The 25998-nt window shown below is 25.7% G+C and overlaps 2 protein-coding genes across 2 annotated transcripts; both read right to left on the bottom strand.

Annotated features, from left to right (window-relative positions):
- Positions 1-2889: 2889 nt before the first annotated feature.
- On the bottom strand, positions 2890-5161 carry LOC134827899 (gustatory receptor for sugar taste 64b-like). Its single transcript, XM_063840775.1, has 5 exons — positions 5014-5161; positions 4114-4957; positions 3897-4059; positions 3055-3144; positions 2890-2979 (listed from the first exon to the last, which is right to left on the bottom strand). Exons 1-5 carry the CDS (start codon positions 5159-5161, stop codon positions 2890-2892), a joined length of 1335 nt encoding a protein of 444 aa, XP_063696845.1.
- An 8277-nt stretch (positions 5162-13438) lies between these two features.
- Positions 13439-25788, bottom strand: LOC134835824 (Ig-like and fibronectin type-III domain-containing protein 1). Its single transcript, XM_063850807.1, has 10 exons — positions 25693-25788; positions 21701-21874; positions 19452-20408; positions 18365-18614; positions 16763-18306; positions 15827-16005; positions 15266-15762; positions 14637-14848; positions 14330-14574; positions 13439-14263 (listed from the first exon to the last, which is right to left on the bottom strand). Exons 1-10 carry the CDS (start codon positions 25763-25765, stop codon positions 14048-14050), a joined length of 4347 nt encoding a protein of 1448 aa, XP_063706877.1. The 5' UTR covers positions 25766-25788; the 3' UTR covers positions 13439-14047.
- Positions 25789-25998: the final 210 nt, after the last annotated feature.

Genomic DNA, 25998 nt, shown 5'->3' with positions numbered 1-25998 from the left:
AAAAAACAATTTTTTTCTCTCCTGAAAGTGTGTCAAATCAGAAATAGAACGTTTTAGTGTTATGGGTGACTAATCAAGGTGTGTTTTTGATTAAAAATTTAAGATTTGATTAAAACAACAAGAAAAACCTTCGTCCGATTTTTTTTAAATTTAATCAGTGAAGTGAATTAAATAAACTGAAAGTGACAAAAAAAAGTGAACGCATCAAGTTATACAATTGCCAATTATTATTGAGTGTGATAAAATTAGCTACTTACCGGCGAATGAAGAAAAATATTAAATAAAAAAAACAAGACAACTGGAGTGTGACTAAACCCATATATTATGATTGCTCAACGAGATTCAACAAGTTGTCTTGCCATTTATTGATGCATCGATAAAAATTTTATAAATAATAATAGATCTTGTGTAATCGAGTATCTGCATTCATTTTATTCTTTGATTGATTGATTTGATCTGAAATAAAAAAAAAAAAAACAAGAAATAAATTATAATAAAAAGTAAAGCAAAAATAAAATTAAAAAAAAAATTAGAGAAGAAAAAAAAAAGAGAAACCACGAAAAAAATTATACATGAATAATTAGATAATTGTGAAAAATCAGTGAATCAAAAAGTCGCAGAGGAAAAAATTATTTTTTGGACCTTTCATGGATTACTATATTTGAAAGTAGCGATAATCAGAAAAGAAGGTAAAAATTATATCATTTTTTTTGTTTTTGTTGCTGTTGCAAAAAAAAAATGTTAAACTGTACTTTTATGATGATGATATTATGATGATGTTAGAGTAACTTTGATGGGTTCTTTAATACCGGTTGCTAAAAAATTCTAAATAAATATAAATAAAGTTTAATTTTTTTCGTACAAAAAGATTAAAATTTCGCTCTTAGAAAAAATTTGAGACATTAAAAAATTGTTTTTCATTAATTTAATTAAATAATTAATTTACAAAATAATTAATATATTAAATAATTTAAATAAATAATTTAAAATAAAAAAAAAATATTAAATTTGATATAAAATTAATATTAAAATATAGTATAAAATATTTATTTTTAAAATTTACCTATTTAAATAATTTTATATAAAAAATTAAATATTTAAAAAAAATTAAATAATTTCAAAAATTAAATTTAAAAAAATCTTAAAAAATAATTAAAATTTAAGTAGATATTAAAAAATTTATTCCTTAATTTGAAAAATGAAAAATCAATTAATTATTAATTAAAGAATTAATTAATTTTAAATTTTTATTTTGAAAAAAATTTAAAAATATTTTTATTTAAATATTTTCCTTTTAATTTATTTTTAAGTTTCTTAAACATATTTTTGTTTGAAAAATAAAAATTTATTAAAAACTTTTAAATTAAATAAAAAAATATTTTATTTAAGAAAAAAATAAAAAAAATCTTTAATATTTTTTTAGAATTAAATAAAAAATAAATTTTAAAAATTAAAAAAAAAATAATTTAAGAAAAAAAAAATTTAAAAATTCTGAAAAATGTTTTTAAAATTTTACAAAAAAGTCAATTTTTTCCTCAAAAAATATTTAAAAGGATATTTTAAACCGGTTTTACAAAATTTTACAGGACAACACTCTTTTATCATAGCCTAAAACTATTTCCCACGAAGATATTTTTGGAACACAGAAAATAAAACAACGAAAGAAAGAGGAATGCATTTCAGATGTAAATTAAATTAAATGCAAAAAATATCTCAAAAACGAACGAGCAACAAGTGAAGAACATGAAATTTTTTTTTATTTTCGTTTCTTGGTCAAATGTGTATTTATAGCTCTCCAGCCCGAAGGCATGCTTATTCAGTCAGAGCTAAATCTCCGAAATTTATGAATTAACTGGTGTTCTTTTGTGTTTCTCTTCTTGCGTTGTCCAACTTCTTCGTAAGCAGTGTAAAGGTTAATGGATACACGATGTAAATATTCTTGACACAGTTTCGTTAGAAATTTCATGTGTTCGACGGTCAATTCCGTTCGATGTGAACGAAAATGGGACAAAACCATTTTTTTCGGGGCGTTTTCAATGCGAAATTCTCGAACAAAAAAATTGTACAGTTACCCGTATCAAGAGTTGATTGACAGTTGATTGCCGTTTCGAGCCACAAAAATTTAGAATTCACAAGAAAGTGGTAGGAAATGTCACAAAAACACGCAAAAAAAGTTTTTAACTTTCATATTTGTCTCTTTTTTCTCTCGTATTATTGTTTTTATCGCGTTGCATTGCGTTGACGTCTCAAATATCTCCGATTCTGGCAAGTAAGCAAGTACCTACATGTTGAGCAGCGAGCATGGACAGACATAAAAACTGCAGTTATAATTTTTATTAATATTGTATGTTTATTTACAAGAACAGGTTTTTCGTTTACATGTGAGTGTTGGTAAAAATAGGTCTATATCGTGTCTGTGTGCCGCCGCGCCGAGATAAATTCAGCGAGTTTCATTATTTCTCGCAAAAAGCTCTTTTTTTCGTTGCTGGCCTTATTCTTTAATTTTGCAAATTATGTACTTGCGTCGAAAAAACATGACTTTGCGAAAAATAAAAAACAAATTTACGAGAAAATAGAAATCTAATTGCTAATTATACGTGTTCGACTTGCGTCTTAGACAAACATTGTGACTACAAAATATTAAAAGAAAAACGAAGAAGACGAAGAAATTTAATCATCCTACGTGTTTGATGATAATTATTATTATTTTTACCTGTTGACCGACACCTATAATTACCGTAATCGTGAATCAAAATGCGTAGCGAACGACAACGACGAACAATATTAAAAGTGATAGTTGACTTTGTGAGTCATTGACGCGATGCGAGTGTGCCGTTCAACTGGTTTCGGATTGTTTTCGTTTTTGAAGATTAGATGGAGGTCAGGAGTTTATGGGCAATATTTTGCGACAAATTGCTCGTCTTCCCATTCTTTGTCTTCCATGAAGTAGAGTTCGTAGGTGAAAATGTAACTTGCCATCTAAAAAAAAAAATTATAATTTTAAAATTTTATATTTTTTTTATTATTTTTTCAAAAATAAAAAAAATTACTTACAACAAGCATCGCTTTTCTTGATACAATAAAATAACGTTTTCCGCTCAATCCGATGTATTCTGTCTTCATGATGTCGTAAAGGCGTTGAACCTTAAAATTTATAAAAATTCGTTTTAAATTTATTAAAATTAAATATTTTTTTTTTAAATAAATAATTAAGTCGAATGCATTTGAAAGAAAATAAATTAAAAAAAAAATTATTTTAAGTTTTAAATTTTTTTTAATTTAATTTTTTATTAAATATAAAATTTATCAATATTAATCTTTATTAATTTTAGTATTTTTATAATTTTTAATATTGTCCGATATAATTAAAAAATTTTTTATGTTTGAAATTGTTAAATTTTATTTAATTTTTTTTTATTTATTAAATTTTTTTAAAATTATTTTTAATTTTTAAATTGATTGTTTTTTTAATTAATTATTTTTTTTAAAACAGAAATTTTTATTTTATTTTATTTTATTTAATTTTGCATTTAAATAATTTTAAAAAAATTAAAACTTATTTTAATTTTATTAAAAATTATTTTTTAAATTTTTTCTCATTTTTTTTAAACAAAAAAAAAAGATAATAATCAGCAATAATTAAAAGTAATTTCATAACATTTTTTTAAATTTTACAAAATTTGAAAAATACTGAATATATATTTTTTTTTAATTTTTTGTAAAATTTATTTTAAATTATTAATAACATTAAATTTAATTTAAATTAACATTTACAAATTATGAAAACGAAAAATTAAAAAAAAAATAAATAAAATACCTAAATAAATAAAAATTATTCTTATCTGGGATTAGAAAATCTAATTTTAAAAAAAATAAAAAAAATTATTAAAACTTACCTCAACATCCCATTCTCTCTTGGGTATCAATTTCATTATTTTCAGCAGCCGCAATGACGATCTGTGGATCATTGAAGCGCAAAGTACAGCTGAAACTACTCGAAGAAATAGAAAAGCGATTGAGAACCAAAAGTAAATGCTGGCAGCTAAATGAGGACGATCACTGAAAAAAATTAAAATTAAAAATTATCCAAAAAATTTCTGAAAATTTACTCACAAAAATGAATTATAAAACTGCAAACAAATAAAATAAATCCCATTCCCAAACGAAAGCACGACAAAAATCGAAATTTCTTCATTAACTTTCTGCAACATCCGCAGCACATCGACGTAATGTGTGCGAATTTCCTTCCAAAAGTTCTGCGGATACACAAAAGCTACCATCCCTCTGCCCTTCGTACCTTCAACTCTCTCATAGATCTGATCAAATCGATAAGCAATCATGATCGACATTATCATCACCATGATATCGACGAAATTCCAGCAATAAGTGATCGCATAGTTCGCATATTCAAACAGGGGGATCTGAAAAATCGTGTAATCCCAAATCAGCAACCAATTACTTCGAGATTCCCTGACCCAATGCTCGCCAAAATCCGTAATTGTCATGTTACACTTGTCCGCTTTCATGCCAATCATGAAGTAATTACTCACGAGCATCAATCCGTGTTCGATTCCGGACAAAAAGAGAATCGCGAAAGTGATGAGACGAATGCGAAGTCTCAAATTTAGGCAATTTGCGACTTTTTTATAAGGCAAACGGGTGAAGGGGACCTCGTGTTTCGCTATGAAACGCACAAAATCTTTCCATCGCTGTGCAAGACGAATAAACTTGAAAGCGGCTCCAATGGAAATTGAGTAAAAAATCACATAAGCGACGGATTGGATGCCTGTGAGTGGCACCGTGTACAAAAGTAAGCCAAATTCGATGAGATTGAAGACAATTAGTAAGACACAGGCGATTGTTTGCAGCGATATGGGTTTAAAATGCAATTTTTCAATGTCAGCATTCAGCACTCCTTTTACGGGAAATATTGCGAAAAGTTGAATGGCGAAAAAAACTAAAAAAAAAAATTTTTTTTTGTAATTTTAGGTTAAAATGTGCAAAATTTCTCACCAGGTCCAACAGCTCGATGAAACGTATCCTGTTCATTGATGAAGTCGTTGTCACTTGTTTTCGTATTTTTGCTCCGTTTTGTCTTTGTGAATAATTGAACCTTTTTATCTTGATGCGATGCGAACGAATGCACATGCTCGAGCAACATTTTTCGACCGAAAACCCGACAACGGTCCACGGAAAACTGAACCGCAAGCGAAACTTGTTGATTTGTGTGACACGAAAAGGGTCGAGAAGCAATTACAGTTAATGACACGGTAATATTTACACACACGGACTCTCCGGCAAGTGAAAGTTTGTTTTAGTGTCACTCGAGCTATCGGGCTGCTGACACGGGAAGAAGGATGTAACAGTGACAGTGAAAAGTCGTATTAATTGACACTAACAACAATTATGCTCAACATAAATCATGAGCAAGAGATAAGCACGAGGGATAATCGCGTTCGGTAAATCTTATACTTTTACATTTCACATGACAACGCGTCGCAACATTGTTGCCACAATCCAAACGGTTTATCATTTATTTTACATGTTTATTATAAATAAACGAACACAAAAAAAAAGTTACTAATTTACGACTTGGTTTGTGTAAATAAATAAACAAACATAATTATATTGGAAATGTGGAAGGAAAACGATAAACAAATTGCATGTCCATGGCGATCGTCATCGCATTCAATGAAATATCTTCTTATTTATGAGTCCATTCAATAATTTTTAAATGTTATTTTGTGAGAAAATTGTACAATTTTATAAAATTATAAAAAAAAAAAAAAAATTTTTAATTTTAATTTAATGAATTTTAATTTAAATGATAATTTTTTAAAAATTTATTTTTAAATAAAAAAAAAAAGGAAATATTTGAAAAATCAAAAAAATTAAAATAATTAAAAAAATCGATAAAAAAAAATATTATATTCGATTTATCAAAAATTTGAAAATAAAAATAAAAACAATTAAAAATAAATTTTATAATTATTTAAAATAAAATAAAAAAATAAATTTCATAAAAAAATAATTAAAAATAAATAAATCTCTTTAATTTTTATTTTCATATATTTTAATAAAAAATATTTGAAAATCATAAATATTAAAAAAAATAATATAATTTATTTAAATTTTTAAATAATTTTTCGTTTTTTTTTTAATAAAAAAAAATAATAATAATATTTTGAAATTAGAAAAATATTTAAAATAAAAATTTATGAATAAATATTTAAAAAATAGATAACTGAATTAAAAATTTAAAAAAATATAAACTTAATAAAAATAATATATTTTGTTGTATTTTATTCTATATTTTTTTTTTATTTATTCTTGTAAAATTTATTATTTAATTTCTTCTTTATAAATACTTACAAAAATATAAATAAATAATAAATTAATTTGAAAATTTATATTTTTATTAGTTTAAATTTAAAAGTTTAATTTTGATATTTTTTGATTTTTGTCAAAATTAGATTTTTTAAATTAAAAATTTAGATATATTTTTTTATTTAATTAATTAATTTTTTTTTTTGCTTTACGAAGAAAAATTAAATTCTTAATTTAAAAAATTAACTTAAAATAAATTAAATAAATAAATTCGTCGTTTAAATGAATAAATTTAAATAAATAAATTTATGAATAAAAATTAAAAACATTATTAAAAATATTTAAAAATATTCAAATTAATAAAAAAAATGATAAAATTTAAGATTTTCGATACAAATTTTGTAAATTTTTTTTGAAATAATTTTTTTCTTGTCATAAAAATTTTTAAAAAATATTTTTCTCGCAAAATCACAATTGAGTATTGTGTGTGCCTGCCATGTCATTTGCAAATTGGCAGGTACAATGTCATTGAATTAAAACAAGAAGAAGAAAAGTAAAAACTGTGGAAGGAAAAGAAACATGAGTTATTGCTTATCATGTTACAATATAAATTGAATTAAAATAAATTAACTGCCATACGACATAAGGTGACATCGTTGAGGAGAAAAAAATATAAAATTAATAAAAATGCACTTTCCGTATAAATAATGTTGAACATTACTTACTTTTACTCTTTTTTTTTATTGATGACGCTGATGATGACCGTTATATCGAATCGGAGAAACTTTTTTGGTTGACCACTTTGCAAACGTTCGCAGGGATGAGTCATTTCATTTGCATTTATTTTACAAGAAAAACTAGATTAAAGTCGATCAAATTAGAAACCAACTAAACTGCATTAACTGGTTTTTTGTTGATTTTCTCGTCGTTTCGTCGTCAAATTGACCTCACGAACCTTTACATAAATAGCTTTTTTTTTCTCGTTCCGGGTTCAGATTTGGGCGGAGAAATGTGTCGTGCTTATAGGACAAATGCTTAGAACGCAACATATAATTATGAATAAAAAAAAATGTAAATAAAAGTTATGAGACACGTACAGCGCAAATAATGCTCATTTATTTATTTACTTTAAACATGCCATAAGCGCAACACGTTCTTTCAACCATATCGGAAAGATAAAAAAAATTTGACTCGCTTTTCTTTTTTTTTTTGCTGTATTTAAAATTCACGTCGTACTTATTATAATTTTTTTTTCGTTAGACGCCATACAGGGAAATATTCAATTAGCCTCATATTCATGCTTAATAATTTTTTTCGTGTGTGTGAAATATTGTTTGCTTTTGCAACTCACTGTCGTCATTCTGTGTGTCAACAAAATCTGGCACAAAGGTTAAAGTTTCTCCTTTGATGGATGCGACGCGACGTTTTATGATAATTCTTCGTTTTGCGAGAGATCAAATTGGACCAAAACCACAATGTACGATGCGATTGCCACAAGTGCCTGAAAAAAATATTTTTAAAATATTTTTTTTTAAATAAAATAAATTTTAAAAATTTACTTACAGAAAATAACAATTTTCTATTAAGTTGGAATAATGCAAGAGGCCAATGCGAGTATTTTTCATAGCAAATCGATAAGTAGAACGATTTCGCTTGAATTTGTAATTTTTCATTTTCAACGAAAAATAAGCGTGTTAAGGAATCGCCCAGATGTGATTCGTTAAAAGTAATTTCATTCACGTAACATTTCACGGCGATGAAAAGTAGGAAAATGAAGCTCCATAATATGTTGCCAATTATTTTCACGAAAGCTATTGATGGTCTAAAAATAAAAAAAAAATTATTAAAATATTTTGTTTAATATTTAAAATTTTAATTAATTTAATTTAAATTAAAAAAATAATTTAATTAATTTATTTAAAAGAAATTTATAAATAAAATTAATATTTTTTTAATTAAAATTAAATTAAATTAATTAAAAATAAAATTTAAAAAAAAAAAAAAAAAAATTTTTAAAAATTTCTTATTTAGCATTAAAATTCGATTTTTATTGAATAGGTATATTTAAAAAATTATATTTTATTTTTTTATATTTTTTAATTAATTTTTATTAATTTTTTTTACATATTTTATTGAATTATTTCAATTTTAATAAAAAATTTAATTCAATAAATTAAATTCAAATTTAAAAAAATCGAAAAAAAAATTTTATAAAATTAAAAGTTAATAAAATTATTAGGTATTATAATTATATTTACCTAAAAATATTTAAAAAAATTATAATTTTAATTTGAAAATAATTTTTTAAAAATTAAAAAAAACTTTAAAATTGGATTTTAAAAAAATCTAAAAAAAAAATAATTAATAAAAATTTTTTAAACAATAAGTAATTAAGTTTTCATTAAATATTAAAAAAATTATTAATTTTTCTTACCTTGTAAAACTGATGCAAAAATTGTATGCCAACAAAACCAACGTCATAAACTGATAAATTAACACCGCCAAATTTTGTAAACTGAACGTCGAATTAATGAGTCCCATTGCATCATTCACCAACTGATACTGTTTCACCAATTTTTGAAATTTCCAATTGTCCTGTACATTCCAATAATACTCTCCGCTCATTTTTAATTCCGAAATTTCCTCTTTTATAAGTTCATATCTCCGTTTAACCAGAAACAAGTATCCCAAATACTGAATTTCCGCAAGAAAAATCACAAATAGCGGAATGTAGCACATTAAGAGACACAAATGGATGTTATTGAGAGGCGTCACGTCGTTGACAAACATCAAACAATTACTCCATTCGGTCCATCCCATGAACCAAAACCCCAAAAAAATGCTCAACGCGCAATTTCGCATCCAAATTGTCACATCAATCTCCGTCTTCGTGGTAATTTTGCGAAACTCTTCGTCGAATTTTATCAATATTTCGAGGAATTGCTTGATGGATGTCTGTTTGATGACCCGTAATGCCACGATGAAAGTCAGCACACTCATGCCGGCATATTGACTGTATGTGTGCAGAATCAGTGTGAGAATTGGTCGTTCGATGGGGTTAATTTTCCGCAAATTTATTGTTACATGAAACGAGTCGTAAATGACGATAATTAGTAGTACAAGCACGGAATTGATGCAGGAAAATTCAAATTTCAGGTTGATTTTTGATGATTTTGAATTGCTTTTGGAACTTTTTATGCTCAGAGGAAGAAGACATGAAAATCGCATAAAGTTGGAATGAATTTTCAAAGCTCGAGTTATGAGCATTTTTTTGTTGTTTACCGAACGGAGGACGAAAAACAACTGAAATTCATTGGTAATGGAAGATTACTTGACAATCAATCAAAAAAAAAGTTCATCCAAAATGAGCGACATACGTTATTGACATTATTCATCATCGCGATGAAGAGAAAATGATAAAAATAATTATTGTTGGTTACTGTCAATTAATAATATTAAATAATTCAAATTGCGTTTCTATTTTTGAACAAAGAAATTATTTGGAATTAATTAATATGTAATATGTTTGTCATTATAACAAAAAAAAAATTACAATTTTTATGAAAATTACATTTTTATTTATTTTTATGAAAAATATTATTTTTTTAAAAATAAAAGAATTATTAAAAAATTTTAAAAAAAATAATTTTTTTTTTTAATTTTTGAAAATTATAAAAAAAAATCAAAAATAGAAATTTTCGATTTTTAAAATAATTTTTATATTTCTAAAAAAAATAAATAAAAAATAAAATAAAATAAAAATAAATTTTTTTTATTAAATTAAAAATTAAATTAAATTTTTAAAATTTTCTAATAATTTTAATAAATTTCTTTATTTTTATTTAATTTAATTAAAAGTTAAAAATTAATTAATTTAAATAAAAATAAAGAAATTTATAAAATGATTTAAAATAAGCTTAAAGTAAAATCATATTAATTTTTTTTTAATTACTTGACTGTGAAAATAAGAATTCAATTTTGTGATTTCAAATAATAATATAAAAAAATATAATTAAAAAAAAAATAATTTTAGAAAAAATTTAAAAAAAAAAATTAAAGAAAAATTAAATTTTAAATTTTTTAAATTAAATAAAATTTAATAAAATTTATATTAAATAAACTTAATTAATATTTTAAATAAAATAATAAAAAAAAATCAAAAATAATTTAAATAAAAATAATTAACATAAGATTTAATAAAATTTAATTAATTAAAATAATTATTAAATTAACTTAATAATTTAATTAAAATTAAATCAAACTAAATTAAAATCAAGTGAAAATTAATTCAAAGGATTTTTTTCCTAAAAATAAAAATTATTCGTTACATTTTTCGTTCCATTTCTCAAATAAAATCTCTTACAACATATACCACAAAAGTTAATTTCATTCAAGAAAAAGAAGTAGGTGGTCTCACTCTACAACATGTTATCACTTTAGTCTTTTTTCTATATCGCAACTCGAGTGACAACTCGAAAAGTGTGTTAATATGTTATTTTTTTTTGTGTGTGTGGCTTACGAAAGTTGTTTGAATTAATTCTACACTTTTTGGAGAGAAATATTAATGCGTTTAATTTCCCTTTTAAATTTATGGACCATAAAGAACGTGGCGTTGCGCTGCGTACAACTTTATCAAGCCACATAAATATTTATGAGCTTAGAGATAAATTCACATCTACACACGAAAGAAAGCGAAATCGGGTTACTTCTTGATCTTGATTCGAAAAACGATTCTTCTTCACTTTCATCAAGATTTTTTTTTTCGAGATTTCGACATGCAAAGAGATCATTAGTGGTCGAGGAACAGTTATTTTTGCAGCTAACATGTGTTTTTTCTATTTTATCGTAAATTTGTGTCAAAATAAACATTTTTAGTGTTGTCGTCGTCGTGATGCTCGGCATGACCTGCTTGACCCTTTTCGATTGTTCACAGATTTTGAATGCGAAAAAATTGATTTTCTCTGAATGAATGAACAATCGGTTGTTTGTAGTGACAGAAATTGACCTCAAATTTCGTGCTTGTTTGAACGGGTTGTACGTGAGGCACGTCAAAGAGGTCAAAAAATTTATTTTTTTAATATTTTTTATTTTTTGGGTGAAAAGGGTAACAACCGTTTATCCGAAAAATATGAATCATCATTGTCGGTCGTTACCCTTTTTTTCGTTATTTAATATTTTTTCTCGATAAATGACGAAAAATGCAACAAAGTTGCACGAAAAATGCAATTTCGTTGCAAAATCATTTTATTTTTCGGTAATTTATCGATACCAAACAGACTTTCATTATCAGATAAGAGTAACTTACTTCATTGATTCCCCTTCTTGTGATGATTTTGAGTCCCGTAGCGCCAAATAAAATGTATAAATAATGTGGATCCGAAAAAATTCATTGACTCAGTGAACAGGAAATCAAATCTCATTTATTTCTGTGAAGGAGAGTATCATCGAACAACATGGAAGATGACAACAATAATAAGGTCAGACAACGAGTTACCTAATGATATATCCTGAAAATATATCTATTTATGTATCGGCAGGCGACAGTTATGTTCGACATGTGTTGTTAGCTTGCTGTCTGCGGACATCTTACAAGACTAAACATAATTTATGTTAAATCAATTCTCGTAGCTCGTAGCCCGAAATTTATTGGAATGCCTTGTGTTACAATTTGCTAACAACACAATGTTTCTTCATCGGGGAAGTGTTCAACCTTAAATGATGAATGATTTTTGATGGAAATTGAGTATTGAGCAGGAAAATTAAATATTTTGCTGAATGAAGAGCGCGCGTGGAGGAAATGAAAGGAAACGCGTTTTTTTTCTTTTGTCATACAACTAGAAAAGGAGTTTTTATTTTATTTTTTTATTGCACTTGTTTTCTAAAATTTTACAGATTTTTTTTATCGCTTTTATACGCTAAAGCTATTTTTTGTTCTATAACACTTAACACTAACTTGTTTATTTATTGATTACTTTTCTTAATGATAAAGTCCCTTTTATACTTTTTTTTTCATCACTTGCTCCTCTATTTATCAATGTTTCACGCTCATTCTTTACATCTTAACGTTACTTTTTTTTTACCTAAGCTATGATCGTCTGTTTAATGCGAAGTTTTTTAAGAATTTACAAAATTATTAAAATTTTCCCAAAACTTTCATTTTTTTAAAATTCTTTTTGATGAGTATTTTAATTTTAAAAAAATATTTTTATTTCAATTTAAAATAATTTTTTAAATTTAAATTTAATAATTTTTATGATTTTTTTCATTTATCAAAACGAATATTTTTTATTAAAAAATATTTTATTTTAATTGGTCAATTTTTAATAAAAAAAATTTATATTTATATTTATTAATATTTATTGTTTTCAAATAATATTTTATTAATTTTATTTTATTTATCGATTTCATTTATAGTAAAATATTTGAAAACTCATCTACAGATTTCAATATTTTTTTAATTTCTTGTTTTTTTTATCAATTTTAATTAATTTTAAATTTTATTAAATTTAAAAAAATATTTAAATTTAATTCAATTAAAAATTTTAATTTAATTATTTAATTAAAATTTTAATTTTACAAATTCGCACAATAAATTTTATTTATTTTTTTTTTTAATTTTAAAATTTAAAAATTTTATTTTAGATTTTTTATTTTTAATTTAAATTTTTTTCAAACAAAATTTTAAAAAAATTTTCAAAAATTTAAAATTTTTTAAAATTTTTAAAAAAATATTTAATTTTTTAATTTTTAAATTTTTAAATTTAAATTTTAATGAAATTTTATTTTTAAAAATTTATTTTCAAACAAAATTTTAATTAAAAAAAAATAATTTCAATTAAATTTCATAAAAAATTAAATTAACAGATTTTTAAAATAAAAAATTATAATTTAAAATTAATTTTTTAAATAATTAAATTTTAAAATTGATTAATTTTAAAAAAATTTAAATTAAAATTAAATTTTTTTCAATATTTACCTAATTTAAATTTTGTTTTAAATTTAATTAAAAAATTTATTCCTCGAATTAATTAAAAAATTTTGTAAATTCTTAAAAAATTTCGCACATCAGAAGCGAATATTAAGTATTATTTTTTAAAAAGGAGACGTCTGGTTATCCGTTATTGATTTCCCTTTTTTATCTTTTGTGAGAACTTATGGCCTTTTTTTATGATGATGACAACAACCGATGATGCTGATGAGAATTAAGACACACACAAAACAGACATTAACCCAAAAAATAAAAGTAAAAAAGTAACAGATGTCACTAATCAGTGATTAATGAGTTAATTTTGTGTGTTCATTTTTTTTTTGTCTGGCGAATAGGAGAATATTTACTTCCCGGAACGCTGGCTGGAAGGGGTTTGTCGAAATTGATTGCTTTATTATAAAGACCTTTTAATTAAATATTTGTTGATGTTTTTTGTGTGTGTTGTGTGAGTATGACGCCGAAAAGTTCAACAATAAGTTTTGACGTTCGTAAAATTTGATTAATTACTTCTTTCCGTCGTCGTCGTCGTCAAGTTGTTCACATGGCTTCAAAGAAATATTTAAATTTTATTAATTTCTCTTTTTTTTGTCGCGTTTTTTGTTGTCCTTTTATCTTAAAATTATTAGCTTTTATTTTTTTTACACACGCTTAATAATTAATGTGATTAAGAAAAGGAAATTTTTTTAATAATTTTTTTTTTTTTTTTTTTCAATGAAAGAACGAAGGCATCTATTATGACACGAGTTTCCGGAATCCGGCGTTACTTGAACCCAACTTCAGTTCTTCGATCAACGTGGGATTCACTTCTGTCTCGGCAGGAATTTGACTAGATGGTGTCGTTAGTTCTTCATTTCTCCAGTCGTTGTTATTGCTGTTGCTGGTAGTGCTTGTTGTTGTTGTTGTATTATTATTATTAACGCTACTGGTTGGTACGGTAATTGGGGTGATCTGCAGGGAAATTTTCGAATTTAATGCTTGAATGACGCCTTGAGAGACGGCGTAAAAGGGACTTACTTGCACACGATCCATGTGAATCTCGCGCAAATAACTTGGATTTTCGAAGGCAACACCGTTATTGTTAACAGTCTTTTGTCGTAGTTTGCGTTTTTTGATGAGCATGAGGGCGACAATGGCTAATGCAATGGCAATTATTCCCGCTATGATGCCGCCAATGACGCCGGCATGTTTGCTATGGCTTGCTGATGTCACTAATCTATCGTCGAGTGTGAAGCGAATGGGACGGGATAAAATACTGGCACCTGAAATTTAATGAAAAATTTAATTTTTTGCTTTAAAATTTTTTTTCGTGTGAAAAATTTACCGAAATGATTGCCTGCTTTGACAACTAATTCGTACAAAATTCCCTGTTGAAGTCCTTCTAACACAATTTCAGCTTCTTTTGTGTCAGCTCTTCCGGGACCTCCATTTCCAATCATATTTGAGTAATTTCCGATTTCTTTTGATTCTTCGACTTCGTACCAAAATACGCGATATCCTTCGATGGTATGAGGATTTTTCATTGGAGCTTGCCAACTAAAAAAATGAAATAAAAAAATTTAAAAAAAATTAAAATTAAATAAAATTATTTAAATTATTTTTTTTTAAATTAAATTAAATTTCAATAAAAAAAAAATAAAAAAATTTTATTATTAATATAATTATTTAAATGCATAATTAAAATTATTAACAATTTTTTGAAATCAAAATTAAAAAAAATATTAAAAAAAATTAAAAAAAAAATTATAAAAAATATTATTAAAATTTTTTATTTAATTAAAAATTTAATTTTTGAAATTTATTTTTTTTAATTTTAATTATTTTTTAAAATTTTTTTTTAATCATTCTTTTTTTTATTTTTAATATTAATTTTTTTAATTAAAAAAAAATAGTATTTAAATAAATATTTAAAAAATTAATAATTTTTTTAAAAAATCAAGAAATTTTTCTTACCTGACATGAACTTGCTTATCTTCCGAAATCTCAACAGAAACATCCGTCGGAGGTCCTGGCAGTCTATCATGATTTTCTTGGAAACATCCAATAATTGTTTTTGTATATTGCAACGTACAAATGCCATTCGACACAACAGGTTCTCCGCGACACCAATTCAAGCATTTTCTCGGCACTTGCTTTTGCACACAACATCCTCGATGATCCGAACCATCCGCCGCACACTTCATTAATTTATCAAAATCAGCCAAGCATCGCGGATTATCGATCACGGACTCAACGTCAATGTAAAAACTGCATGCTGTCATGCACGGAGCCGACACATTTTGTTGCACACAACATTCCGTAATATTTTTAATGGGCGTCGTATTGCGAATTCGCACGGAAACGGCACGTGTTGCATCTCCCAATGCATTTTCGGCGTGACAGAAATAGTCGCCGGCATCTTGCAGAGTCATTTTGTTGATTTTTAAGTACATTACGTAAACTTCAGGGTCCTGTTTTGAGTAAAAATATTCTTTTTAAAAAAAATTTTTCGAGGAAAAAATTAAAAATTTTTACATTATCATCAGTTGACATCGTCATGTCGAAATTAGCTCCTTGAATTACAGGCACTCGACCATCATGATCGCGCCAGAATAACATTTTGGGTTTTGGATTCGCTTTTACGTTACATTTTAATTCTACTGTATCACCAACTGATGCAACTTGAATGCCGCCGGGCTTCAATCTTGGAGGATCTGAAATAAAAATTTTATTTTAAAAATAAAATTAAAAAAAAAAATAAAATGCAATTTAAAAAAAAATTAAAAATTTCTTCCTATTTAATTTTTTTGAAAATATCACTTCAAAATTGTTGAAAAATTAAAAATTTTAAGTCAAAAATTTCTAAAAAAGTTGATAATTTATTAAAATTAATGTAAAAATTATTTTATTAAAATAAATTAAATATATGCAAAAGTTTATAAATATAAAAAATTTAATCAATAAAATAAAATAAAAATAAATAAAAAAAAATAATAAATTTAAAAAATAAAATTTTTGAATTAAAAATGACGTTTAAAAATATAGAAATTATTTTTCAATAATTTTAATTTTTTTTTAAATAAATTTATTAAGGTTGAATTGTTTTTTTTCTCTGAAAATTTCAATAAAAAATAAATTAAAATGAGTCTAAAATTTTTTCAATAATAATTATTATTAATTATTTTAAAAATATTATAAATTACCTATTGAATTATTATTTTTTTAAATTAAAAATTATTTTTTTTTAATTCTTAAAATATTTTTTAAAATATAGCAAAAAACTGTAATTTTTGATTAAATTTTTAATTTTTTATTAAATTTTTGATTAAATTTCAATAAAAAAAATTTTTAATAAAAAATGAAAAATTATGCAAAAAAACTTTAAAATTTTTTAAAAAATTTTAAACTAATATTTTAAGTTGAAAAAAAAATTCAAATTGCACTTTAAAAATTTTTTAAAAATATACTCACAACTAATACTGATTTTCTTCGAAGCTTGCATGGGCACTCCATACCCATTATCCGCATAACACGAAACATCTTTCATATCCGACGTAATATTATGAATTGTCGTTACCATATGCCTTGAAGTATCTTGTCGCACAAGATGTCCTCCAACGTACAACGATATCGTCGGCGCAGGATTTCCCAAAGCCAAACACAAAACTGTCATACTTCCGCCTTCTTGAATCATATCCGCCGGTTGAATAGTTGGCGGCTCCACAAATGCCGGCAATGCTGGATCAGTCCAAGCAACAAGTGTTTCCGAAGCAAGACTTGTTCCCATTTTTCCGATTGCCACGACGTAAATAATGTGCTGCGAATTCGGTACAAGTTTCGAAAAACGGGCCCATTGAAGTCTCGTACTGACAACCGACGAATTGTATCGATTTTTGTGGAAAACTTGGTAGGAAATTTCTTCGTGTGGATGCGAAAACTCGGGCGGATGCCAAGCAACGGTAATGGAAGTTGCACTGTGTCCTGTTACGGTGAGTGTATGAGGCGGCGATGGAGCTCCAAAGACTGTCGAGTCACGATTTACTTGAGAAATGTTCACTAAAAGCATTGATGAGGGCAAGGATTGACCATGGATGCCTCGAGCGATGACCATTATGCGATACATTGCATTTTCCTCGAGATTTGTGAGTTCAATGTCAGTTTCTGTGGTATTTATTTCGTTTTCCAAGCGAATTACTGTCTCGTACATCGTCATATTGTCGACTTTTCCGTATTGCACGAGGAAATCCGTGGCTTGGGCTTCCGAATTATTCTTCATTGTCTCACTTGGAGCCCATGCGAGCGACAAACTGTTGTTACTAACAGCATTTATGTGCAAATCTTCGACAGGACCGGGGATATTTTCCGTTCCCTCTTCGAGACATTGAATAATATTTCCCGCATAGGCCAAACAATCGTTCGAGGGATTCGAAACGACACCGCGACACATCGAAATGCAAGAATTCGTGACGCCACGACGCGTACAACAATCCGTATGATCTCTACCGCCCGCCGCACATCGCAATAACGAACTTACTTGTTGTTGGCAAACTGCTCCGGAAGCATGGAAATCCGACATTTTGATATTGTACGAACACAGGACCATGCATTGCGGCAAAATTCCCGAAGAAATGCAGCAATTCGTCATATTATAATTCGGCGAAGGATCAACGTAGTATCCGTGCTTCGTTTGGAACACCAAACGCGATGAAGGAGAACCTCGCCCATACATATTAACGGCAACGACAAATACCTCGTAATATGTCGTCGAATCAAGATCTTCCAAAATCATCGGAGAATGCTCCTTATCGACGACGTAATATTCGTCGCCGCTTCCGAGTTTTCGGTAATGCAAATGATAAGTCGCTACCGTGTCAGCTAAGACATTTGGAGGTTTCCAATCGATAACGGCGAAATTGTGTGAGATCATTGTTGCTTTTAATTGCAATGGAGCACCCGGCAGAACTCCATATCCTTCGAGTAAACAAGTGCTGTAGTCTGACATGTATTGAAGGCACCTGAAAAAAATATTTTTAAAAAAATTTTGAGATTTTTTTAAAATTTCGATGAAATTACTTGAAATAGTTGAAATTAATGCTCTTTACTTCGCCGGTACAGAAATCGAGACAACTATCGGGAATGCCGCGCGAACGACAACAAGGAGAATGATCAATTTTGTTGGCAAGACAGGCGAAAGTTATGTTCGCCCATGGAGCACAAACCATGAGATCAGGAACTTCGGTGAAATCGGCACGAACAGGATCACACATTTTCTCTAAACATGTGCGATGAGTGACGCCGTTTTTGATGCAACATCCACGAACGTCTAAAAATTTAAAATTTTTGAAATAATTTTTGCTTCAAATAAAATTTAATAATTTTATCCAAATTTTAAAATTCTAAAAAAAGTTAAAAAATTAAATTAATTGAAAAAATTAGAAAATAATTTAAAAAATTAAATTTTGATGAAAATTATTAATTTTTACAAAAATATTAAACATTTAATTTTTTAAATTAATTTTTTAAAATATTTGAAAAAAAAAATCAGAAAATTTAAAAATTATAAAAATATTTATTTGAAATTAATTTTAAAATTTCTTCAAGTTCTATCGAATTAATTTTTTATTTTGTAAAATAATTATAATGAAATAAATAAAATATTCATATTATTAAAAATATTTAAATCCAATGAATTTTTAAGTTCTAAGACATTAAATTTTTAAATATTTTTTTCCTTATTTTAAAAAAATAAGAAAAAATATTTTTTTTTCAAAATATAAATTTTTAATTTTTTTTTTATTAATTTTTTTTTAATTAAAAAAAAATATTTTTAAATAAATAAATTTATTCTACAAAACTTTAATTTCAATTATTTTTTTAAAATTTTTTATAATTTTTTTTAAATTTCAAAAAAATTTCAATATTTAACATTAATATTTTTGTAAAAATAAATAATTTTCATAAAAATTTAATTTTTTAATTTTATTTTCAAAAATAGTTCAATAGAATTTTATGAAATTAGAAAATTAATTTCAATTAAATATTTTTTTAATTTAAAAATTTTCTAATTTTTTTGATAATTTTTTAAGAATTATCGATTGAACATTTTTTTTTAAATCTTCAAAAATTTTCGATTTCATTTGAAGTAAAAAAAAATAATTACCTGGAATTTCAGGAGTACTGTTATTCGATGGAAGTCTTTTAGGTCCCGTATTATTTTCCAATGTGAGGGTTCGAATTCGAATACTTGGCAAACTACTTCCATGCTCATTTTCACTCATCACAGTTATCGCATACATTGAATATGGCTCCAAATCATTAACAACAGTTTTATTAACACTTCCGGGCACTACAATGCTAAAAACTGCTGCTTCTGTCGCAATTTTGTCTTCATCGAAGGAATTCAAGCGCGTTACGTTAATTCTGTAATTTTTCACACTTTTTGGCAATTTTTCCGGAGCACTCCAAGAAACTTCAATCGATCTCTCGTTCAACGGCAAAACCGACACAAATTGCGGTTCACTCGGAATCGCTTGAATTCCCTCCAAAATGCACTGCAATCCGGGCAACGTATGAGCGACACACGAAACGCGCGATTTCAAATAATCCGTAAACGGCGTATATTCCCCTTGACACATATCCTGACAAATATCGGGGATTTTTTTGCGTTCGCAGCACGGCACGTGATTCCGACCATCCGCCATGCATTTGACGATTGCGGGAAAATCCTTTTCGCACGCTTCCGGCTCGACACCCGTCGATCCATCAATGATGTTGTGCACCGAACAGAATCCTTTACATTTGAGTGACACATTTAATGAGTCGCAGCAAGCGGTGAAGTCATGCGTGACAGATGGCATTAAATCATTGTCTTCGTCGTCGTTTTCATTGTCTTCGGTGCCCTCTTCCGTAACAGGTGTCGAATCTTTGGATGTCTCTGTGGTGTTATTGCTGCCTTTATTGCCCTTTTTCGTTGATTTGACACGTAGCGGATGGAAACTACGCAGCACGGGATCACTGTTCACCTCGCAAACGTAAACATCTGTGTCTTCGGGATTTACATTTTTGATAAGAAGCACGTAAACTTCGCCTCCTTGTGCAATTTTCTTTTTCTTGCCAGCTGAAAAATTTATGGGCAACGAGAAAAAAATGATTTCAATTAAATTCGAGTTCTGTCAGAATCATTCAGTGTGCGTCAAGACGTCAAAAAATCACTTGTTTCGCCAAAAATTGTCTTTGTCTTTGAAAAATTTGTACAGTGTGTTTAAATTTTTGATTTTTTTAAATTCACAGAAAAAAATTTAATTTTGTTCAGTTTTAATATTTTTTTCAATTATTTTAGTTAAAAATTTATTAATTAAAATTACTTTTTTAGCTAAATATTCTTATAAAAGTTATAATAATTAATTAATTTTAATTATTTATTTAAATTAATTTAATTTTTTTATTTTCATTTGGGTATTATATTAAAATAATTTAAATAATTAATTTTAAATAAATAAATTAATATAATTTAAAACTATTTTATTTTTATTTAAATTAATGCAATAATTTTATTTTTGAATTTTTACTTAATTTAAAAGACGTTTTGAGTCAAAAAACATATTAAAAAATATTTTCAATTTTGTTAAAAATATTTTTTTTAATAATATATAAATAAATTTTAAAAAAATTAAATATTTAAAAATAAAATTAAAATTAATAAAATAAATTAAATAAAATAAAATTATTGTTATTTTATTTATTTTATTAAAATTTTAAATATTTTAAAATAATAAAATGAAAGTCCAAAAATAAATATTTTTTTTAATAAAAAAAAAATTATAAAATTAATTATTTAATTTTCTTAGTTTTTGATTGAAAACGTATTTTAAATACGAAAATTTACAAAATCCTTAAAGATTTTTTTTTATCAATTTATTTTTTTTTTTTGTTAAAAGTGTAAAGTTAACTGATTTTATTATCAAATAAATTAATTTAATATTAATTTTTAATATTTTGTTTAATATTGAATAATAAATTAATTCCATTTAAATATTAATATTTAATTAACTTTCAATTTTCAAGACATAATAAAATATTAAAAGAACCAAATTAAATATTCAAACTGAACAAATTTAAAATTTTCCCTTCCATTTTTCAAGAAAACCTCATTTTTAAAAACACACTGTACCGCAAAAGGTCCTTGTGACAAAACAAATTTCATTTCCGTGACACATCTTCAGCAACGACGACGACGGAAACGGAAATTACAACTTCAATTTTGGGGCAATGAATGCATTCATCACTTGTCTTGCCTGTCACCGAAGCAAGGTGTCGACATTGAAATATTTCGCACCAACATTTGGGTCATTTACTGCGTGCGTTCGTCGTCATTTATCATTTTGCTGTAAAAAAACTTTTTTTATTTACCTCCGTCATGCAAAATACTGATGCGCTTATCTAACGTCACCCGATTCATGCCAGCCGAGAGTATTTCGTGCGGTCCTTTGCGCCATATCACAGTCTCATTAATGAAGGGATTCATGACAACGCATGTCAAGAGGGCATCGTCCCCCTCGTGCACAATGGAGGGTCCGCCGGTGCCTGCGAAACGAGAGAGAAAAAAAATAAAATTCGTTAGATTTTGACATTGAAGTAATTTAAATTAAATTCTCGTGTCTATCCGACAACAAGTTAACTGCTGAATGTTGAAGTTATTTAAATTGAATGAGCAAATATTTCTCTTTTTTTTGTGTCTTTGCGTCGTATTTATTTATAGGAAACAATTAAAATCACTTCTTTCCCTTTGTTTTTCCCATTTTCAGTCCCACAAAGAGAGACGAACGCGAACATGCCTGAAACAGAAACCAATTTTTTACCATTATGGCTTTTGTGGTTGCTGTTTCTGTTGCTATTTCCTTTCATATCCCAGGAAAATTGTTACACAAAGGAGAGAAAGAGAAGAGAAACCTTCGTCATATTTTTTGATGCAGAAAATGTGTAAAGTAAACAATTTTCTCTGACATGATCCGGCAACTGATGGATATGATAGTTTAAATATTGTTACAAGACGATGAACTATTTCGTCGTAGAACGAGTCGCAAACATTTGTTCAGCCTATTTTTCAATCACTTTTTGTTTGTCGCAACAAATTGACAAAACAAAAAAAAAATGAAATGAAATAGTCAAGTTCATATATCCCGAAGGCTATGGTTGAACTCTTAAGTGTGATTTTTGTGCTTTTTTCATTTTTTGGGAGAAATTTTTGCGTGACGTGGCATATCAGTCATCATCAATTCAATGCGACAACATCCGAGATTAAGATTAGACAGTCGTCGGGCACAATGTCTATAAAATTTTTACTACTTAGACATATTGACAATGGCATATGTCGCCTCGGCTCGTTCGCATGATATGAAAATTTTTCGTTTTAGGATGATTTGGCAGGAAAAATTGTTTCAAGTTTTGGAATAGTTTTAAATTGTTTAAAGTTTTCAAATATTTTTTTGTTATAATTTTTTATTTAATTTGATTAAAATTGTATTTTAATTTAATTTTTTTTATATATCAATTTATTTTTTTTTTAATATTCTAAAATTAATTTTAATTAATAATTTAATTATTTTTAATGAATTTAATTTGATTAAAATTGAATGTTAATTATTTTTTTTTAAATTTAGTTTTAGTTTAATTCTTTTTATTTTAAATTGTTTTTTCTTAAATATTTCATTATTTTTTTTTTAATTTTCTAAAATTTATTTTAATAAATAAAAATAATTAATTAATAAAAAAATATTAATGTTAAATCAAATTAAATTTAATTAAATTAATTAAATTTAAAAAAAAAAATTTTTTTTAAAAGTAATAAAAAAAAATTAAATTCTCAATGAAATTTAATTAATTATATTTAAATTAAGCTACACTAATAATTTAAAGTTTTAAATATTTTTTTAAAAATTTATAAGCCATCTTATCGTTTTTTTTTCGATTAATTTTTTTAATTGATGAAAAAATAAACATTGATTGGACCAATATTAATTTTTAATTGTAAAAATTTTTTAACAATAATTTATTTTTAATAATATTAATTAGCAATAATTTATTATGAATATTTTACTTTGACAATAATTTAATTATTTCAATAAAAAAATCATAAAAAAATAATTAACATAAAATTTTTTAAATAATTAATTTTTGATAAATTTAATTAAAAAAATAATTTAAATAAATAATTAAACAAAAAAATTTTTTTCGTTTAAATTTGTTAATTTTAAATTGATAAAAGAAACATTTTTATAAATTTTTCTGCCTTATCGTTTTTATTTTTATTATTGTCATGTATTGAAAGAAAAGCCCTTACCTGGAATATAAGCAAAAGATATTGTTTCATTTTTTATTTTCTAAATAATTTTCCTATCATAGAAAGATGCACTTTAACGAAATAACTTTTGATGCGAAGTGATAGCTTTTATGCATGATCGTTTTCCATTTTGACGATAAGAATAATGAAAATGGATAAACACTTTTGAAATTTATTTTTTTCCATTTATCATATGGAGGAAAGAAATTTTCAATAAATATGTTTTTTTTACAATCCATGCAACGAAAAAAAAGAATCCAGACTGAATTATGAGCACCCTCTAGAGACATATTGCTGATACGACGGCATGTGATGATAAGTTTTTTCTCTCACATAAAAAAAATCGAATGTGTGAACAATAAACAAATTTGCATCGTATTTTTATTTTATTTCGTTTTATTCGTTTTTTTTTTATCCCAAAGCACTTTTTTTACGGAATTTTATTGTATTTTTATTTTATAACCATCATCCTTCGACTCAAAAAAAAAAAAACAAAACGACGATGAAAGGTTCGCACATAAATAAATGAATGACTGAAAGGGTAATGATTATCATCGGGTGCCTCTCTCGTCGTCTCATTCAAGAAGCAAAGAGCTGCGTTATCTTCCATCCACAAACAGCAACACCGGATTATTTTCATTTATTTACAAATTCATTGAATGGGCCCAGCCACAAAAGAGGAACGCATTCATGGAAATTCGCGTAGTAAACAGCGGAACAACAACAACATGAAAGAACAAAATAAAGATAATATTTATCGCGTTTGCATAAAATTCTGTTTTCGCCGTGAAATTGAACGAATTGTTTGTTGAATCAAATTGATACGAGACAAGCATATTTATTGACGAGTAATGTGTGTGTGGCAGGGGGCGCAGCAATGGTTGTGGATAGGAAAAAAAAACGTTTCATGAACAGGAACAAAGCAATATCGGCTCATCGTCTCTCAATACCGCACACACAGAAAAACCCAATTTAAATTTTAAAATATAAAATTTTTATCAAAGTCTCCGTTTTTCATTTTCACGTTGCCCGATGGGATGAAATTGATTTTTTTTAAATAAATAAATTGACTTCAAAATAAAATTTTTCAAATTTTTTAAAATATTTATTTTTTCAAAGAAATAAAATTTTTAGACTTCAAATTTAAAAATTTAAAATTTTAAATTTATATTTTTGAAAATAAAAAAAAACATAATTAATTAATTAAATAAAAAATAAAATAAATTAATTAAAAATAATTTTAAAAAAATTAATTTATTTATTTTATTAAATTTATTTTTAATTTAAATTAATTAATTAAATTAAAAAAAAAATAGAAAAATTTCTTTCACAATGAAAATTTTTTTTAAATTTATTTAATTATTTTTATTTATATATTTTGTTTTATTTAATTAAAAATATTTTTTTATTTTTATTTATTTATTTTTTCTTAATTTTTTAAAATAAAAAAAATTCATTAAAAATTCTCAAAAATGAATTTAATTTTTTTCCAAGACTAAAAATTTATAAAAATATAATTTCTTTAAAAATGAAAAATAATTTTAAAAAATAAAAAAAATTAAAAATTGAAAAAAATAAATAAATAAAATTAAAAATTGAAAAAAAAAATAAATAAAAATTCGGAGATTTTTTTTAAATCCTCAGATCCTTAAAATTAACAATTTTCTACCCATCGAGCTGTAGCGTATGAAAGGTAATTTTTATTCTATGGCTTTTGTTTATTGCACACATCCTCGCGCTGCACGCTTTCTCGCTCATATCGCGTAATTTTGTGTTGATTTTTGTTGTTATACGAGCCTTTTATCGTTATCGCTCCGTTATTTTTTTTTTGTTCGCAGTTGTTCAGTGAAAATGCCTCACATTGAAAACTTGGACATGCAAATTGAGCGCAAACGATGGGAAAATGCAGAAAAGGTTCGTTTAAACTTTTTGGCATGTACAGCGGTGAATTGTTGTAATAAAATAGCAATTTAGATTTAAATTACTTGCATGTTACATGCGTGTGCGGGCAAAAATTTGAATAATTGATCAAATAATGTGGCGTGTGGAAAAATTTACTTACCAATTGGCTCGGAACTGAAGCACACGGAACAAATCGAAAGGAATACCAATTGCACTAATTCCAGTCGCCGCATTTTAGGATCTCTCGGTTTTTTCGTGACCTGAAAAAAAAGAAGAAAAAAAGTTCAAAAAATTTAGTTTTTTCTCGTCTAGACTGCAAATTTTCAGACAATGACATTTTTTTGAGAAGAATCAATTTAATAGTAGATCAACAATGTCGATTGTATTTTATTTAAATCTGCTTTTATTATTATCTTTTTTTTCTAGATTTTGCAATGTCGTGACAGAATTCTTTTTGTCAGCCGAA

Source organism: Culicoides brevitarsis, chromosome 1 (genome assembly GCF_036172545.1).
Source record: "Culicoides brevitarsis isolate CSIRO-B50_1 chromosome 1, AGI_CSIRO_Cbre_v1, whole genome shotgun sequence".
NCBI classification, from domain to species: domain Eukaryota; kingdom Metazoa; phylum Arthropoda; class Insecta; order Diptera; family Ceratopogonidae; genus Culicoides; species Culicoides brevitarsis.
This window is presented reverse-complemented; position numbering and strand designations above follow the sequence as displayed.

Bases quoted from the DNA above. Each gene is read 5' to 3' on its own strand.
- LOC134827899 (XM_063840775.1), bottom strand. From the start codon at position 5,161: ATGTTGCTCGAGCATGTGCATTCGTTCGCATCGCATCAAGATAAAAAG. The intron at 4,958-5,013 runs GTGAGAAATTTT...TTTTTTTTTTAG, and splicing joins TCATCGAGCTGTTGGACCTG to TTTTTTTCGCCATTCAACTT. The intron at 3,145-3,896 runs GTAAGTTTTAAT...ATAAATTTTAAG, and splicing joins AGAGAGAATGGGATGTTGAG to GTTCAACGCCTTTACGACAT.
- LOC134835824 (XM_063850807.1), bottom strand. From the start codon at position 25,765: ATGCGGCGACTGGAATTAGTGCAATTGGTATTCCTTTCGATTTGTTCC. The intron at 21,875-25,692 runs GTAAGTAAATTT...CTCGTTTCGCAG, and splicing joins CTTCAGTTCCGAGCCAATTG to GCACCGGCGGACCCTCCATT. The intron at 18,615-19,451 runs GTAATTATTTTT...TTAAATTTTTAG, and splicing joins CAGTACTCCTGAAATTCCAG to ACGTTCGTGGATGTTGCATC.